The following is a 13793-nucleotide window of genomic DNA, read 5'->3' on the forward strand; positions in this document are numbered from 1 at the left end:
ATTGTTGTATGAAAATGAATTCAAAAGTCCCTGAAGTTTGCCAAATTCCTGGTGTCAAATTTCGTTAAATACATTTGGCGGATTTCTTTAAGTGGTACGTCAGCGCTAATAAAATAATGATACGTGTCACTTTTAATAAATATAAATAAATATATGACCAAAAGAAACGGAGAGTTATCCTCATCGTTTGATAAAAAAAATTATATGATGTTATTACTTTTTTAATTAAAAAAGTGCTTTGATGTAATATAAAAGTAAAAATAGTAAATATTTTGTGTATATAGTTGTTTATTTATAATCTTGTTTTTTTTTTTTTGCTAAAAAAACAAAAATCAACTTCCCATAATATGCTATCTCCTATTCTCTAAGTAATGATATGTATCATTTTTTTTTTTTTTAATCTTTTAAAGTGTACGTGACTTTTAAAATTATCATTGTATTAAAATTTAATAATAATTAATATTAAATGTTATACAATTGGGCGGGCCCGAGCATATCTAAACCGTGAAAAACTCACACGCCTCACTCAATTCCCGCCGTTTGATAGCCCTGAAACCCTCTCAACTCCAACCGACCAAGAGATAAACCTCCGATGACAAGCTTTGAATTCAAAGCCTCAAGCCTGAAACTCTGAAAGAAGATCAAAGAGCAGAGAAATGCTTGTGAGCATAGCTCAAGAGCTCCGGCCCTCCTCCTCTGCATTCGTCTCTACCCTCTGCTCCTCAAACGCTTACCCCACTAACCCATTCCTCCCCCTTCCCATGCGCTCCTCCCTCTCCTTTATCCGCTCCCTCTCTCTCTCCCTCTCCTACCACCACCGCCGCGGCTACCACCTTAGCTCTATATTCGCCCCAGCTTTCTGTTCTTCCCCAAAGTCCCGGAAGCTCATTTCTCTCCGTGCCTTGTCTCGCAGCACTTCCGTCGAACACTTGGCGTGCGAGGTGTCACGGCCCGAAACCGAGGAGGTTTGGAATTTTAGTAACAACGGTGATGGGGAGGCCGCTTTTGATTTTGATAAGAATGTTGGGTCTCTGGATTTGAAGCGCTTGGAGGCGCCGGCTCTGGACGTGAAGGAGCTGGGGGACCTGCCGGAGCAGTGGAGGCGGTCGAAGCTGGCGTGGCTGTGTAAGGAGCTGCCGGCGCATAAGGGTGGGACGCTCGTTCGGATACTCAATGCGCAGCGTAAGTGGGTGAGGCAGGAGGACGCCACGTATGTTGCCGTGCATTGTATGCGGATTCGCGAGAATGAAACTGGCTTTAAGGTGAATTTCACTTGCTTCTGTTTCCCATTTTGGGGTTGAATTCGTTGCTGATTAATGTAAATACTATATATTGCAGTAATCGTTGGATTCAGATTGCAAGAAATGTTCAGGGATTTGATTGTTGGTCATTGTCAATTTGATTAATTTATGTGCCACTAGGCTTTATGGTTGTTCTCTTTAGTTGCAAAAGATTTGAAAATGTAGATTTTTTTGGGCTTATTTGGAATCATAGTGTTCTGTGATAAGATGGTTAGAGAAAACCGAGACGAATTTGAGGATTTTGGATTGTTTTGTTGGTGATCTGTTATCTTGAACTGTACTGTAGTAACTTTGTATACAATTATAGCCTCATAGATTAAAGTGAAATTTTATGAACTAGTGGGGCTGGCAGTTCAGTAAGAGTTCCTGGGTTTTGTCAAATTAGTTGGATAACTGCTCTAGAAGTTTTGGACTCAGGTGAAGCCATTGAGGAATGTTATTTACTTGAAAAGTTTATGAACATGTTTATGGATGGTCATAGAAGTATAGAATCAAATAAGTTCGGTTTCACTTGTTGGTCGAAAATAATTGTTGGATGCTGGATGCTAATATGTCTGATTCTTTTATAGTCAAACATCTCCCAATTCAAGGCAATTCTTTATGTGTTGCATAGGAATGAATTTCAAGTCCAAAACAACTTATCAAAAAAAAAATTCATGTCCAAAACAACAATATCAATGGAACGGGATCAAAGAGAAAGAAGATAACCCATTTGTTGCGTCACATTGTAGCTACACTAATATTTAAGGAAATAATTGAAATATTTTCTTATACATATGAAGTTACTTCTCATTTAATATTCAGATAGGCAAGGCATGCGGCTGGTTTGGGAACCAGTCCACTTAGTGCTTTGGCTGATATAGTTAAATTGAATCTTAAGGGGGAAAAAAAAAAAAGACTTTTTGCATGAGTCCACCATCTAAATTGCATCAGTCCCAGAAATTTGTGATTTTATTTATTTATTTTATTTTATGATTTTTCTACCACTGTTATATCTCAAGTTCCAAATAAGAATGCTTGTTTTAATATTTCATTTTTTATTCATGCAACCTAGATTTGGCACCAATACTTATCAAAATTAAATTACTTATCAAAAAAGATTTGGCACCAATTGCTAGAGCCTTCTTATAAAATTTTTTCTACCTCAGGTGTACAAATGGATGATGCAACAACACTGGTATCAGTTTGATTTTGCACTTGCTACCAAGTTAGCTGATTACATGGGCAAGGAGCGAAAGTTCTCAAAATGTCGGGAGATATTTGATGACATAATCAATCAGGGACGCGTGCCTTGTGAATCTACATTCCATGTATTGATTATTGCCTATCTTAGTGCACCAATCCAAGGTTGCTTGGAGGAAGCTTGTAGCATTTACAATCGTATGATTCAGTTGGGAGGTTACCAGCCCCAACTTAGCTTGCACAATAGCCTCTTCAGAGCACTTGTAAGCAAACCGGGAGCCTCTTCAAAGCATTATCTTAAACAAGCTGAGTTTATTTTTCACAATTTGCTTACAAGTGGACTGGAGATACATAAGGATATCTATGGTGGCCTTATTTGGCTACATAGCTATCAGGACACCATAGATAAGGAGAGGATTGCTTCGTTAAAGAAGGAAATGGGAGATGCAGGAATTGAGGAGGGCAGAGAGGTGCTTTTGTCCATCTTGAGAGCTTGTTCGAAGGAGGGCGATGTGGAGGAAGCAGAACGAACTTGGCTCAAACTCCTTCGTTTTGACGGTGGTATCCCACATCTAGCTTTTGTGTATAAAATGGAAGTCTATGCAAAGGTTGGAGAACCTATGAAATCTTTGGAGATATTCAGGGAGATGCAGGAAAAATTGAGTTCGACCAGCGTTGCAGCTTATCATGAAATCATACATGTTTTATGTAAGGCTCAAGAAGTGGAACTTGCGGAGTCCCTTATGATAGAATTCATAAACAGTAATTTGAAGCCTCTTACACCATCTTATATTGATATGATGAACTTGTACTTCAACTTGAGTCTACATGATAAATTAGAGTTAGCCTTCTCCCAGTGCCATGAGAAATGCCGACCCAATTGTACCATGTACAGTATATACCTGGATTCTTTGGTGACAGTTGGTAATCTTGACAAAGCTGAGGAGATCTTTAATCAAATGCGGAGTATAGGGGCAATCGGTGTTAACTCTAGATCGTGCAACACCATTTTACGTGGATACTTGTCTTCTGGAGATTATTTGAAGGCAGAGAAGATATATGATCTGATGTGCCAGAAGAAATACAAAATTGATTCTCCGTTGATAGAAAAGCTTGATTATGTCCTGAGTTTGAGTAGGCAACATGTTAAGAAACCAGTAAGCATGAAGCTAAGTAAAGAACAACGAGAGATTTTGGTGGGTTTGCTGTTAGGTGGTTTGCGGATTGAATCAGATGAAGGAAGGAAGAATCATATGCTTCGGTTTGAATTCAGGGAGAATTCCCGCATACATTCTGTTTTGAAGAGACATATACATGACCAGTACCATGAATGGTTACATCCATCTTGTAAGCCAAGTGAAGGCGCTGATGATATACCATGTAGATTTTGTACCATCTCACATTCTTATTTTGGTTTTTATGCGGACCAGTTTTGGCCAAAAGGCAGGCCTGTGATCCCAAAGCTAATCCACCGGTGGCTATCACCACGTGTTCTTGCATACTGGTATATGTATGGGGGCTACAGAACTTCTTCGGGGGATATTTTGTTGAGGCTAAAAGGAAATCATGAGGGTGTTGAGAAGGTTGCCAAAGCATTGAAGGCAAAGTCCTTAGATTGCAGGATGAAGAGGAAGGGAAGTGTGTTTTGGATAGGTTTCCTGGGAAGCAATTCCTTGTGGTTCTGGAAACTGGTTGAACCTTACGTTTTAGATGATATGAAAGATTTTCTGAAAGCAGGTGTTGCAACCTCAGAAAACAGTTCAGTGGAAACTCAGGACATTAATTATGAAAGTGGGTCTGAATCTGATTCAAATGGCCTCTAATCACAGGGATGATGATTCATAGGGCCTGTATACTTGGTTGTGATGTGGTATATTTCTGCCTTGGACGGTTTTGTTCTCAGGCTGCTAATGATGCAAAATCTGGCTTCTGCCAGATACTCTTACATGGAATTGGAGGCTACCTTAAATGATTCATGGTATGATCCTGGGCAACTTCCATTGTTGTACATATCAAATGCATAGAGATGAAGTGAACTTATTATCTAATTAAGCTAGTGGAAAGAAATTATCCGTCTTATTAACGCACTGTTTTTATTGCTCTGTTTGGATTTAAGAAACAGTGAGAGGAAGGAAAGAAAAATCAGATTGCATTAGAAATTTTCGTTCTTTGGCGGTTGATACCTGTAAAATTAAAACCTGTAAAAGAAAAAAAATAATAATAAAAATCAAAGTTTAGTTTTTGGGATTCTATTATTATGGTTTTGGTTCGTAAAAGGTTTGTCTAGTCAGACCAATTCTCAACCGTCCGTGAGGTCATATTTTAGGAATAAGACTTTTGAAGGGAAAATGCATATGTTCTTTTATAGTCGATGAAATGAACGGTGGATCTACTTAGATCGTGGATCATTTGAATTTATCCCAAGTCCAGCAACTTGAGAGAAAGTTGATGCAGTGGTATAAAAACATTGGAGCATCCCGACCAAAGCAGAAAAAACCGAACATATCAGCCTAGTGGGATTCCATCGCATATATAGGACAACCAATTCCTCCTCAGACTCTTAACATCAAAATCATACTAATAAGTTGCTCAAGCTGGAGCTGTCTTTTTCCCCCTCATATTTCTTTCAATATTTCTACAAGTAATTAATATGTTGTCAGCAACTTTGTGGCATTTTGTGTTCGCGTGTTAGATTTAAATTGTGCTGAAATATAGGTATAAAAGATTATATCGGTTAATCCTAACCTGAACAATTTAATTAAACAGGTCAGACCTCTCATCCTAATTATTCGATAATTTTGTGTTGGGTCGTGTTATGTAAAAAAATTGTCAGCGTTAAATATCGTATGTTGAGTTTGAGTCGTATCGAGACATGGATATAATACTATATAGGTTCCGACCCATTTAATTAAACGGGTCAGACGACTCCTCATTCTAACCTGATAATTGTGTCGTCTTGTCCTGTAAAAAATTGTCAGCTATAAATGTCGCCTGTTGGGTTTGAGTTATGTCGAGACATGATTATAACACCATATATATATATATATAGGTCATCCTTAACGCAACCCATTTAATTAAACGAGTCAGATTTATCAACCCTAACTCACTAAATTCGTGTTGAATTCGTATAAAAAATTGTCAACCTTAATCCCCGATCTTTCAATCTTTTGGACACAAATTAATGTGCGGAAATAGACCACAGAAGAACTTAATTCCAGCTAAATAGTCCCAGGGGCTAGGAATAAGTCACAATCAAACTTTATACAGGAAGATTTAAAGGAATCTTAACCATTTGATTTGATACAAAAGATTATCACAATAAGTTTTAAGATAATTTTTGTACTCAAAAGCATCAATTTGATATAAACATAAACCTCATAAACTAATTCTATTAATAATTTTCCCTTCGTATTGTTGTAATATTTACGATATCAAGTTGCAGTAGTACTGGTGTAGAGATCATTTGGCCTCACTTTTGGTGAGTGCCAGGTGATTAATTAATTAATTTTTTGAAACAGTGAGCTCAAGGCTCCTTGCATTAAATTTCAATAGGCCCGATGACACATCACAATGAGTAATACAAATGCATGCTATCCACTAAGCCAGAAGATCTAACTTGGGTTCAGCTTACAAATAAACAAATATTACAGGATCGGGCATTTGAGCCAATCACAAAAACCAAAACACACTCTACTGGTTCTACAAACCAGCTGAGAGGAAAACCACTCCATAACCCTAAATGTTAGGAGGCAAAACACTCATGGATCTAATCATGGGAAAGACAAAAGACCTTCTAGAAGGTCACAAAAAATACCGTGAAAAGGAGAGAGGCATGGAACCTCCCTCCCCCCACGCCACAAACTCTATCAACGCTATCGTGGGGGGAGGGAGGTTTCATGCCTCTCTCTAGAAAGTATCGGGAGTTTCACTCTCTAGGTGATTAATTAATTTAATCATATATATATATATAAAATGACAATTCTTGCATCCTCGTTCATATAAAATGACTATTCTTGCATGCAATTAAAGCTTATTTGATTATAGTATATATGAATATATATTCTAGGACAGGCATCCTTGTTTATTTAGAATGAATGAATATGCTTGCATGCAATCGACTTCAACGCCTCACAGTGCATTAAAACATCAATTGGATAAAGCGAATAACTCTCTCTCTCTCTCTCTCTCTCTCTCTCTCTCTCTCTCTCTCTCTCTCTCTCTCTCTCTCTCTCTCTCTCTATATATATATATATATATATATATATATGCTTACACTGTCTTCTGGGTAACGCCAGAAACATGGGTGGAAGCAGCCAAGTTTGGCGTTGGCAGGATTTTCCCATTCTCTTCTATAAGTTTGGATGAAAGATTGTTTAATTGAATTGGTGGTTCTCTTCATGCTTTCTCAAGAACAAAGGTATATCATGGATATGGTTGTCCCCGGAGAAGCGGATCAGGAATTTCCAAGATCGTTTGAGAAATGTGAAGCACAAAATTTTAGAAACAACTCCTTGAGAACAAAATTTCTTGCTTTCTTAGGTGCCCATGAATATTTCTCCCCAGAGGTAAGCTTCTTTTGTTATTGTGTTCAGATATGGTAGTTATTGCCTTATTAATTGGTCCTTAATTCCCGTAAAAAAGAAAAGAAAAAAAAAAGGTGATAAAGTTCTTGAACATCATTTACATCCCTTAATTTTATATAGAGATAGACTTTAGGGAAAACTACACTTAATTGCCTCTTAAATTACTATTCAATTTGCAAAGTTCTCCCAATGCAAATTTCAAAAAGTTGTAGTGTACACTACCAATCTACCAAACCCTTTCATATTTAGCACCCCGGCCGGCAACCGTCGAAAGTTTCCGTTAATTTAAATGGCTAACAATGGCTAACACATCAAGTGATGTAAAATTTATTCTACCCCATTAAAATTCATAAAAATACAATTATTGTCCTAAGATTTTTTTTTTTTTTTTTTTTTTTTAAAAAAAAAAAAAAATTGCTGAATTGGCCGATGATCCTTTTTATGAACCTTTTTTTTTTAGGTACTTTAACTGAGGAGTAACTGAAACAGTTTGGTAGATTGATATAGGTTACATTGTAAATTAGCTAGTTAACAATTTGAGGAAGGTAAGTGTAATTTCTCCTAGACTTTACTATTGGGCCAAAGATCATTCATCCAAATATATGATCTCCCATTATGTTCCTTATTTCTAATTATTTCGCTTATGTTATGCCCATACTTAATTACTTGATATACAATTTGTATTTGCATTTCTTCAGTTTTCAACATAAGTTGCTATTTAGTAGACCGGTCATGTACAACTGCCATATAACTGGGATGTCGTGACAATAAAAATTAGTTATTGGACTAGTACTTCTTAAAAAATAAATTAAAGGTTGATTGTCACTGCCATGTTATCTCAGTTGTATAACAGTCCACTAAATAACATTATTAGTAAGTTGTACATAATCTCAATTCTGTATGATGTACTCACTGCTTCTAAAAGAATGGGATATATTCATGTTTTCATCTTGATTCTTTCTTTCAGATGTGGAGGGCAGCCCTCACAGAGTTGGTAGCAACTGCCTTCCTTATGTTCACCCTCACCTCTTCCATCATCTCTTGCTTGGACTCACACGAGGTTGATCCCAAGCTTCTAGTCCCCCTTGCTGTCTTCATTATAGCCTTCCTATTCCTCATAGCCACAGTTCCTTTATCTGGTGGGCATATGAGCCCGGTCTTCACAATCATAGCTTGCCTCAAGGGTGTCATAACTCTTGCTCGAGCTTCCATCTACGTCTTGGCGCAATGTCTTGGCTCAATAATGGGTTTTCTTATAATTAGAACAGTGATGAACCATCAAACAACACACAAGTATTCATTAGGCGGATGCACAATTGATGGCAATGGAGCAATATCTGCAGTAAGCAGAGAGACTGCATTGATTTTGGAATTTTCTTGCACCTTTGTTGTGCTCTTTGTTGGTGTGACTGTGGCATTTGACAAGAAAAGGTGCAAGGAACTTGGCTTAGCAGTGGTGTGTGTTGTGGTGGCAGGGGCCATGGCACTGGCAGTGTTTGTGTCGATAACGATTACTGGGCAGGCTGGTTATGCAGGTGTAGGCTTGAACCCTGCAAGGTGCTTGGGCCCAGCATTGTTGGAAGGAGGGGTGTTGTGGGATGGGCATTGGATTTTTTGGGTTGGCCCTTTTTTGGCTTGCATTGTTTATTATGGTTACTCTATGACCTTGCCAAAGGAGGGTTTGGATGGGTAGAGGGGGGGAATGACATTTGGAGGTTAGTTGGGGCTTGTTTTATGAAAAATGGTAGTCCTACTTATCTTCAAGGAATAATTTAGTTAATGTGTTTGATTTGGTCCAATTTAAGTTGAAATTGATTAGACATTAAAATAAAATAAATAAATAAAAATTCATCAGAAAGAAAAGACATTATAATAGACAAATTCCTAATTCATAAAAAGTACTCCAACGTCCTAAAGAACATTCTCCCACGAATCCTCTCCATCCGAGATACTTAGGATGCATCCTAAAACCAAAGCAGAAAAAACCAAACATATCAGCCTAGTGGGATTTCATCGCATATATGGGACAACGTACCAATTCCTCCTCAGATTCTAACATCAAAATTATAGTAATAAGTTGCTCAAGCTGAGCTGCCTTTTTCGTCCTCATATTTCTTTCAATATTTCTAGTAATTCATATGTTGCCAATCCCTTTTCCTAGGAGGTGGTAGTTCTTGTTCTCGTGTCGAATTTTGATTGTGTCGAAATATCGGTATAAAAGATTATTTATAGGTTAACCCTAACCCTACCAATTTACTTAAATGGGTCAGACCCCTCATCCTAACCCAATTATTTTGTGTTGGGTAGTGTTGTGTAAAAAATTATTAGCCCTAAATGTCGCGTGTTGGATTTCAGTCGTGTCGATGCATAAGTATAACATTATATAGGTCAGTCATAACCCAAGCCATTTAATTAACCGGATTAGACCTCTCAACCCTTACTCACTAAATTTGTGTAGGGTTCGTATCGGGTTTGTAAATTGTATACAAAAATTATCAACTGTCTTGGTTCAATCATGGGTTTTCTTATAATTAGAAGAGTGATGAACCATCAAACAGCACACAAGTATTCCTTAGGCGGATGCACAATTGGTGGCAATGGAGCAATATCTGCAGTAAGCAGAGAGACTGCATTGATTTCGGAATTTTCTTGCACATTTATGGTGCTCGTTGTTGGTGTGACTCTGGCATTTGACAAGTAAAGGTGCGAGGAACTTGGCTTAGCAATGTTGTGTGTTGTGGTGGTAGGAGCCATGGCACTAGCAGCGTTTGTGTCGATAATGGTTACTAATTGTAACTCGTTTCTTTTGAAGCCCATATGTAAAAAGAAAAAAGATACACGATAACTTCCTTTTTGTTTAAATAATTGGCACATGATAATATAGTGGAATTCAACCAAAGAACTTTTTCAACTCTTCAATTTATGGGGTGTTTTGGGTGGGTAATCTTTTAGGATTTTTAGGAATTCTAATAGATTACATCGTTTAGTTGCATTTAAAGCTTCAGATTGGCGAAATTTTCTTTTACGCCTACCAAATGTAATATGGCGGCGCACACTTTAGCAAAGGAGACAACCCATAATAAGGTCGAACAGATTTGGTTAGAAGACTTTCCTTTGAGTATTTTATCTATTGTAACTAGGGAACTGTAAGAAGTAAAAGGGAAAGATGTTTTAACCATGAACAAGAGAAAATGGAAAGCTGTTTTGGTATCTTGACCAAAACAGTTTGTGTTTCATTGATATTTATAGACGATTACAAGAGAGTGAATATACATTTCAAGTGGTCAAAGACCAGCGTACAAAACAGAAAACTAAGATGTATTTACAGACTTTGGAATGTCAACTAAGTAAACTTAATCTAGTAATCCAAGTAAGCTGCTGTGACAGAGGAGCAGAGAAATGGTTAGAGAGATCAAGAAAAAGGTTTAGATGTGTGGACTTGCTGATGACGTGTTGTGCAAGTGATGTGGGCAGATTGCATGAGTTTCTGTGTGCTGTGTTCTGCATTGGTGGAGTCCTGCACTGGAGATTTGTTGGACTGATAGCTTGCATCAGTGGAAAGCTTGTTCAAGTAAGGATGAGTTGATTTATCCTTAACACCCCCCGGCAAACTGATGGGTGAGCAAACCCTCAGTTTGTCTCTTAAGAAGCAGAATCGGTGGGCAGGGAGACCTTTAGTAAAGATGTCAGCCAATTGTGCTGAAGTAGGCAGGTATTTGAGGGTGATATCCTTATTGGTGACTTTTTCTCGGATAAAATGGAAGTCCACTTCAATGTGTTTAGTTCTAGCGTGGAAGACCGGATTGGATGCTAAGGCAAGTGCTCCTGAATTGTCACACCACAGAGTCGGGGAAGAAAGAAGAGGGAGATGTAATTCTTTAAATAACATACGAAGCCAATACATTTCAGCTGTGGTGAGACACATAGAGCGGTATTTGGCTTCGGTGCTTGAACGAGACACTACACTTTGCTTCTTGGCAGACCAAGAAATGAGATTTGAACCAAGAAAAATACCATATCCGGAGGTAGAACGCCTGTCATCGGGGTTTCCTGCCCAATCTGCATCACAAAAGGCATTAAGAAGAAGAGAGCTTTTGCAATAGTATAGACCATAGTCGATCGAACCTTTGAGATATCGAAGAACTCTCTTGGCTGCAGTCATGTGAACTGAGGTGGGGTTGTGCATGTGTTGGCATAATTGATTGACTGAGTAAGCAATGTCAAGCCTGGTGAGGGTTACATATTGCAAGGCTCCAACAATATGTCTGAATGTGGTGGGATCAGTGAGGAGTTCGCCTTCAAACTTGGACATTTTAGTTCCTGCTACACAGGGAGCTCGATAGGGCTTGGATTCAGCCATATTGACTCGATTGAGTAAATCTGTGATGTATTTTGTCTGTCTAAGATGGATGCCATTAGAGTCTCGAAGGACTTGAATACCAAGAAAGTAACTTAAGGCACCAAGATCTTTCATGGCAAAATCAAGCTGCAACATAGCAATCAATGCTGTAATTGTGGCATTATGATTCCCAATAATGATTATATCATCAACATACGCTAAAATGAATATGTGGATGCTGCCATGGTGGTAGATAAAGAGAGAGTAATCCACTTGAGAGGCAAGAAAACCAATGTTTAAGAGAGCATGAGCTAAGCGGGTAAACCAAGCTCTTGGAGCTTGTTTGAGTCCATAGATGGACTTATGAAGGCGACACACGAAGTCGGGACAAGAGGGATCAATGAAGCCAGGTGGTTGCTCCATGTAGACTTCTTCATCAAGGATGCCATGAAGGAAGGCATTTGACACATCAAGTTGACGAAGTTCCCAATTGAATTGGATTGCCAATGTGAGAAGTAGTCGGATGGTGGCTGGCTTGACAACTGGACTAAAGGTCTCATGGTAGTCAATCCCACTTTTTTGATCAAAACCCTTAGCAACAAGTCGGGCTTTGAATTTATCAACACTTCCATCAGGTTTTTGTTTGATTTTGAATACCCATTTGTTCCGGACCACATTGTGATTGAGAGGTCGAGGACATAAAGTCCAAGTGTGATTGGATATCAAAGCATTGTACTCACTAGTCATGGCTTCAATCCATTCAGGGTGTTCTGCAGCTTGTTTGTAGGTGGAAGGTATAGGAGGTAACTGAATTGTTTGGAGACAGAGAAGAGGATGGCGAGTATGGAACATTTTAAAATTAGGAAATTGTTTTGGTTTAAGGTGGCCTGTTTGAGATCGGGTGAGCATATGGGTGGAAGTGGGAAGTGTAGAGGTTTGTGATCTTGTGAGGATTCTGGTTTGGTTTGAAGGAGAGGACGTGACAGCAGATGGAATTGGGGAAGGAGAGGGTTCGGTAGGATGTGTTATCATGAAGTCAAGTGAAGAGTCCTGAGTGTGAGATAAAGGTTCAGGTATGGAGAGAGAATGGTCTGTGTTAGTGGGGCAGTGAGTGGGGGACATGGGTTCAGGGGTGGAGTCAGGCTGTTCTGCAATAGTGGGAGTTAAATGAGATGATTGTTGCATGTGTGTAGTCTCATGGCTTGTTAAACTAAGGGGAGTAAAAGTAGGTGCTGACTCATGTGGAGGTGGGTGACCTGTGGCAGCATGAGAAAAGGATGGGTGGCAAGTGATATGAGTGGAAATGGGAACTTGTGATTCAGAAGATATAGGCAAAAAAGGGAGAGAATTACCTGGTGTTGCTGTGACAGTGCAGGACCCTTGAGGAAAGCTTGTACCCTTGGCAGGAAATTTGGACTCATCGAAGACAACATGCCTTGAGATGTAAACCTTTTGAGTTTGTGGTTCTAGGCAACGGTAGCCATGATGATTTGTAGCATAACCAAGGAATATACATGGTTTGCTGCGAAAAGAGAGTTTATTGGAGGCATAGGGTCGAAGTAAGGGATAACAAAGACAACCAAATGATCTAAGAGAAGTGTAGTCAGGGTCTTTGCCAAACAATTTGAAAAATGGAGAGTCATTGTTGAGAACTGGTGTAGGCAGCCGGTTAATTAAGTAAATTGCAGTTAGGAAGGAGTCTACCCAATATTTAGGTGATAAGCCGGATTGAGCTAAAAGGGTGAGACCAAGTTCAACAACATGTCTGTGTTTTCTCTCAGCCACTCCATTTTGTTGAGACGTATGAGGGCATGTGAGACGGTGCAATATACCATTTTGAGAGAGAAATTCTTTGAATTGGTTAGATGTATATTCTCCTCCATTGTCACTTTGAAGTTGCTTAATAGCAGTAGAAAATTGTTTTTCTGCTAACAATTTAAACTTGACAAAGCATTGAAAAACATCACTTTTATTGACAATAGGATACAACCAAGAGTACCGGCTGTAATCATCTACAAAGATCACATAGAAACGACATCCACTCATTGAAGAGACGGGAGATGTCCAAACGTCTGAGTGGATCAACTCTAAGGGTGACTTAGTGCATCTAGAAGAAGAAGAAAAAGGTTGTTGCTTGGATTTCCCAAGCTGACATGACTCACAGACATTGAGGGTTTTAAGTGAACCACACATAGGAAGTTGTTGAATACTCATGACACGATGGAAGACTGCATTGGAGGGATGCCCGAGTCGTTGATGCCACACCATATCACTGGTTTTGACTCCAACAAAAGCAGCAAAGCCCTTCAATTTATTGGATTGTAAACTGGATTGCAAACGGTGCAAAGAGATAAGGTACAAGCCATTCTCACTGAGGCCCTGGAGCAA

The 13793-nt window shown here is 38.8% G+C and overlaps 2 protein-coding genes across 2 annotated transcripts; both read left to right on the forward strand.

The window, feature by feature from the left end:
* The first annotated feature begins 522 nt into the window (after positions 1–522).
* Positions 523–4566, forward strand: LOC133882656 (pentatricopeptide repeat-containing protein At2g15820, chloroplastic). The gene is given in 3 exon segments (XM_062321861.1): positions 523–1262; positions 2450–4291; positions 4293–4566. Coding segments are annotated over 3 exon segments (2484 nt in total). The 5' UTR covers positions 523–656; the 3' UTR covers positions 4329–4566.
* A 2213-nt stretch (positions 4567–6779) lies between these two features.
* On the forward strand, positions 6780–8900 carry LOC133882917 (probable aquaporin TIP3-2). The gene is made up of 2 exons (XM_062322154.1): positions 6780–7048; positions 8034–8900. The coding sequence occupies exons 1-2, from the start codon at positions 6845–6847 to the stop codon at positions 8757–8759; spliced, it is 930 nt and encodes a 309-aa protein (XP_062178138.1). The 5' UTR covers positions 6780–6844; the 3' UTR covers positions 8760–8900.
* Positions 8901–13793: the final 4893 nt, after the last annotated feature.

Source organism: Alnus glutinosa, chromosome 11 (genome assembly GCF_958979055.1).
Source record: "Alnus glutinosa chromosome 11, dhAlnGlut1.1, whole genome shotgun sequence".
Taxonomy (NCBI): Eukaryota; Viridiplantae; Streptophyta; class Magnoliopsida; order Fagales; family Betulaceae; genus Alnus; species Alnus glutinosa.